General features: G+C 27.3%; 1 protein-coding gene across 1 annotated transcript; it reads right to left on the bottom strand.

The window, feature by feature from the left end:
- Nucleotides 1–3,595: 3,595 nt before the first annotated feature.
- Nucleotides 3,596–5,153, bottom strand: LOC112596867 (the record flags this gene model as incomplete). The annotated part of the gene is made up of 4 exons (XM_025342686.1): nucleotides 3,596–3,705; nucleotides 4,501–4,663; nucleotides 4,756–5,015; nucleotides 5,100–5,153. Coding segments are annotated over 4 exons (587 nt in total), but the record flags the coding sequence as incomplete, so codon positions are not given.
- Nucleotides 5,154–5,371: the final 218 nt, after the last annotated feature.

Below are 5,371 nucleotides of genomic sequence, written 5' to 3'. Positions count from 1 at the left end.
TTAATATACATACATAATTTTTTTTTTAATACTTATATCAATTTTATTAAATTATATTATACATATTTTTATCAATTTTATCAATTCTACTAATATTAATATAACAATATTATATGCTTGAAATATATTATTTATTTATAATGAAATTACTGCTATATTTCATGCTGGCGGTATATATACTGGCGATATTTATTACATGCGATATAATGGTTTCGCGATATTTTGGTTGCGATATTTTGGTCACGCGATATTTTACCGGCGATATTTTGTCAGTGATTCAGTATGGTTCCGTCCTCTGGGACCCGTCCGCCGCTTCCGCACGTAGCATGTTAGAAAGGGTTCAAAGATAATTCCTCCGTCAAGCTGCTTACAAACTAAAGATAGTCTGTCCAACTTACGATTACACGCCAATCCAACGCCTCTTTTCCTTAGACAGCCTCTCCGATCGTCGTCATTCAGCAAACTTGACGTTTCTATTCAATCTTCTTTCATCTAAAATTGACAGTCCTGAATCACTATCCCGTGTCTCATTTAATGTCGCCTCTCGCCTTACACGATCATCTGTTCCATTTAATATACCTTTCTCTTCCTCAAACTACTATCTTAACTCACCGATCATCCGTCTTATGCGCATTGCCAACACTGACCCTTCATTCTCTCTCTGATATTTAGCCACGTTTCCATAAACTATTAAAACTATTATTATTATTATTATATTCATGTATTATAGGGTTCGTCCCGTATTGTAAAATAAAATAAAATAAAATTACTTAAATTAATGTATTAATTTTTTTATATACATTAAGTACTTTTAGAAATTAAACATTTTCAAAACCTCTATACAAATAAAAATTTAAATACTAATTACTATTTGAATATGAATGATTTGAATAATAATTCTATTAAAATTAAATACTTATAAAAAAAAAATTTTACTATAATTAAATAGACATACAAAAAAATAAAGTTATACTCTCTTTAGTTTATTTTAATATTCATTACTTATTTATAATAATGAATATTAATAATCAACTATAATAAAACATTTCATAATTATTAGAAAAAAATCTTAATTTATATTTAAAGTTTAGAACGTGTTAACATGATACATTAATCAAAGTTTATAATAAATATAAATTAAGATTTTCTAATAATTATGAAATGTTTTATTATAGTTGATTATTAATATTCATTATTATAAATAAGTAATGAATATTAAAATAAACTAAAGAGGTTATAACCTTATTTTTTTGTAAGTCTATTTAATTATAGTAATATCAACATTCCCTCCTAACAAACATAAATTAAAAATATTATATTAAATTAAATCACAAAATTCAGCTATATATATAGAATTATACATATCGTGTATTATATCTTTGAATGTATATTTATACTAGCACCGGTGAAACTCGCTGTAAGTGAATTTCCTAGGTCGGAGACAGGACTTAAGAATACAGCAGTTAGAATAGTCTAATAGGCAAAACCAGTGATAACGACGATTGAGATGTTGGTACCTCTGATTTGGTGGCTCTACACTTTGGCGGTGTCGTTTTAAACGCGTAAATAATAAAAGTCTAATTCGAGCGTCTGGTGGTCGGTCATTTCATTAAATTCACAGGTGTAATACACCTTGTCCCGTAGCTTGCCCTGTGCTTTTGTGCATGGAAAATAAATAAATACATTCCGAAAAATTAATTAAGTGTCTAGTTATCAGTCATCGTCCAGTGAATATCGATTCCTGACAGGGCAATCCGCCTGCGGCGGATTGTCATACCTCCTGACGTCGAAGGCGTTGTGCTGTTTAGTACGCATAAAAGTTTAAGTCGAATCGAGCGCTCGATTTTTCAAGCGATCACCATTGAAAATCTAGTTTAACGCGTTTAAACCTGCCAGGTAGGCAATCCGACTGCGTCGGATCGCGGACGATGTGGGCGTAAAGGAGAGATTTTAAACATATTATGGACAACGCATGTCAAACGTTAGGGAGTTGAAGATCAAAAAACTATGTATATTTAATCATTTTTTTGATAACAGAAATTACAATTAATTAACACAAAATTTAAAAATTAAAAAAAAAAATGCAAAAAATCCGAATATTTGGTCAGTTATCGTACAGCCCGGATTTCGCCGGAACGTGTTTCGAACCTGCCTACCTAACGTCGGAGAACTTCGTCCCGCAGCTCGTTAGGAAAACGGCAATCGAGTGTCTGGGTATCAGTCATCGCCCAGCGAATATCGATACCTGACAGGGCAATCCGACGCAGGCGGATTGTCATACCTCCTGACGTCGAAGGCGTTGTGCTGTTTAGTACGCAAAAAAGTTTAAGTCGAATCGAGCGCTCGATTTTTCAAGCGATCACCACTGAAAATCCAATTAAACGCGTTTGAACCTCCCAGGTAGGCGATCCGACTGCGTCAGATCGCGGACGATGTGGGCGTAAAGGAGAGATGTTAAACGTATTATGGAAAATGCATGTCAAACGTTAGCGAATTGAAGATCAAAAAACTATACATAATTAATATTTTTTTTCATATTTTATAGATGGTAAGATATCGAAAAGAAATATTATGCGCTTTCTGTGATGACAAAATATTTAAAAACCAAAAGAAAAAAAATTTGCTACTGTTTTTCCCCTGTATCTTTCAAATGTAAGCAACTGAAAGGCTAAACATATAAAATAGTGAATTCACCGTCAAAACTGATTGAAACAATTGTATCCCAGTCAGCAAATTTACATTTGTAAAATGTCATTATAATATTTTTATGAAAATATTAATATTTGCTCTATGTTTGAAGAATATTACAAAAAAGTTTTAAAATACTACTGTAATATTATATAATCATTAAAAGTTCAAAATTATAATATTTTTTTATATTATAGTCAAATATTGTAGTAATATTATATTCAAATATTATAGTAATTTTTAAGCTAGTTATTATTATAATATTATTTTTCAATCAGTTTTTAAAATTGAATAATTGTATTTTATTTCAATTAGTCATTAGGGCAATTACTTAACCCATAATTGTAACCTAACAAGTTGTACAAATGTTAAAATGCAGTGGTAAATCAGAATTATTTCAAAGAGGGTTGCCCATACTTGTTATTAGAACATAGACATTTCAACTAAAAAATAAATCTGGTACCTATAATGGTATAATTGATCTAGAGCTCCATGGTGATGGGAGGGGGGTGTCAGGACTTAACGACCCTTTGCTCACTGGTTGTGCCACTGCTAAACGTGTAAACTGTAGAACATTATAATTATTTTTTATGGTAACTACCATATAATCTTATTAAAAAAAAAAAACATACATTATTTGAATCATTATATAGAATATATTTTTAATAATTAATTTCTTGTCATCATAAAATTTTGTACATTTTTGTATTGACAAAAACAATTTAAAAACAATATCAAATAAAAACAGTTTTAAATATAGTTGATGAAAATAAGAACAATATCATTATTATTAATATACTTATGAAATTTTAAAAAAGCTTAAAACTGAAATGTGTGAAGTATTAATAATATAATAATAAATCTATCTAATAAAATAGATACTGCTACATTAAAATTATTTTTCAGTTTATATTATGGAGATTTTTCTAAATTTTGCTTGAGCCAGCCAGGCCTTAATAGGTTTTTCTATATTCTGCAGTGTTGTGGTTTTAAATAGAGAAGAACTCCGTATAGCATCTAAAACAAAACACATAAAGATTTTATGTTATATAATATTTGTATTGGTTGGATTGGTAATAGGTATAGAAACTTTTAATATAAGTTTAATAATTATAATAGTTGTTTAAAACTGTTAAAAGTAAAGCTATTATGAATTATTTGAATATTATATATATATGTATTTTGATTTTTAATAAATATTTATTGAGAAAAATAATTTCAAGACAGTTTAAATAAGTTAATAGTATGAATGATTATATATTATAATATGTTAAATTTAAAAATTTTCTATCAAAATGTATTAATTAATTATTTTTAGTTTTTAATAAATATTAAGATGAATTAATAGCAATATATCAAGTGTTTAATGATGTGTTTTCTCAGGAACATAAATAAATGAAAAGAACTTGCTGGTAAAATGTTATCTAAACAATTACTAAGTATAACAAATAAAGCAATACACTTTAAAGAATTTAGTCATGAAAGATTTAAGTAACAAATAATATTTTCTATAGTGGAAATTGCAATCATTTATATTAAATTTAATATATAGCATCTCATATATTAAATTTAATTTTTTTAATAGTTAAATTACTATTTTCTATTTCCATAAAGACAATATTTTGTCTCTATGGGAATAATAAATAAATAATAATAAAGGATTTCTATAACTACCGATGCCTAGCATTAATTATTTACCATGCATAATTTATATAATTTATATAATTTATATGTACCTACAGTGTAAATATAAATGTAGTTAATTATAAAATTAATAATAATTATGAAATTTAAAGAATAAAATAATAATACCTATAACAATTTGGCATGAGAGTAATTTTGAAAACGACTTTTTGGGTTTTTTAAATCCTGTGTATGAAAATTGCTCAAGGAGTGCATCAGTAAACATATACTTTAAGATTCTGCGGACACTACGTTCAACTGTATTGGAGTTCATAAGCGACATTTTATTTACCTGCAAACAAAACATAATATTATGTAATCACTGTATGGTGAAATAGTTTATAAAATGCATCCACACTATCATTCTAATAAATTAGAACTCACTAGACAACGGTTAAAGTTGTTATCATTATTTTTAAGTGTTTGTTCCAATTCCTGAAGTTGTTCTTCATTTTCTAATGGCCACAAGAAACCATCATCAAATGAATCGTTTGTAATAACACTCATATTTCCAGCATCTGCATACTTGAAATATCCATCAATTTTTTGTTCAATGTTTTGTAAGGTTGCAGCAATGCTTGTATTCATAACATCAACTGTATATCTTAATGTGACAAGTTGTTTTGTAACCAATTTTTGAAAATCTAATTAAAAAATGTATTATTTAATAATAATTTCAACCTAATTTCAAAAATTATTATTTTCTAATTTACATATTTAAAAATTACCTGCTTGATCAATCACCATTCTACTCTGTTTAATTGCAGGCTTGCGAGGAGATGCTAAAAGCATAAATTTAAACAACACAATATATTATATTATTATATTTCCAATTTATAATTTGTGTATTATGATGAAACTAATAGTTCATTATAATATATATTTTATAACACCACTCACTCAATGATTTTTTCATTATTAAACAACTTCCTTTTATAATTTTTGCTCGGTAAATTTGTTTTAATATTGTTTACTTCAATAGCCTTTGAATTTCCTTAAA

Source organism: Melanaphis sacchari, unplaced genomic scaffold, assembly GCF_002803265.2.
Source record: "Melanaphis sacchari strain LSU unplaced genomic scaffold, SCAv2.0 Contig361_pilon_pilon, whole genome shotgun sequence".
Taxonomy (NCBI): domain Eukaryota; kingdom Metazoa; phylum Arthropoda; class Insecta; order Hemiptera; family Aphididae; genus Melanaphis; species Melanaphis sacchari.
This window is presented reverse-complemented; position numbering and strand designations above follow the sequence as displayed.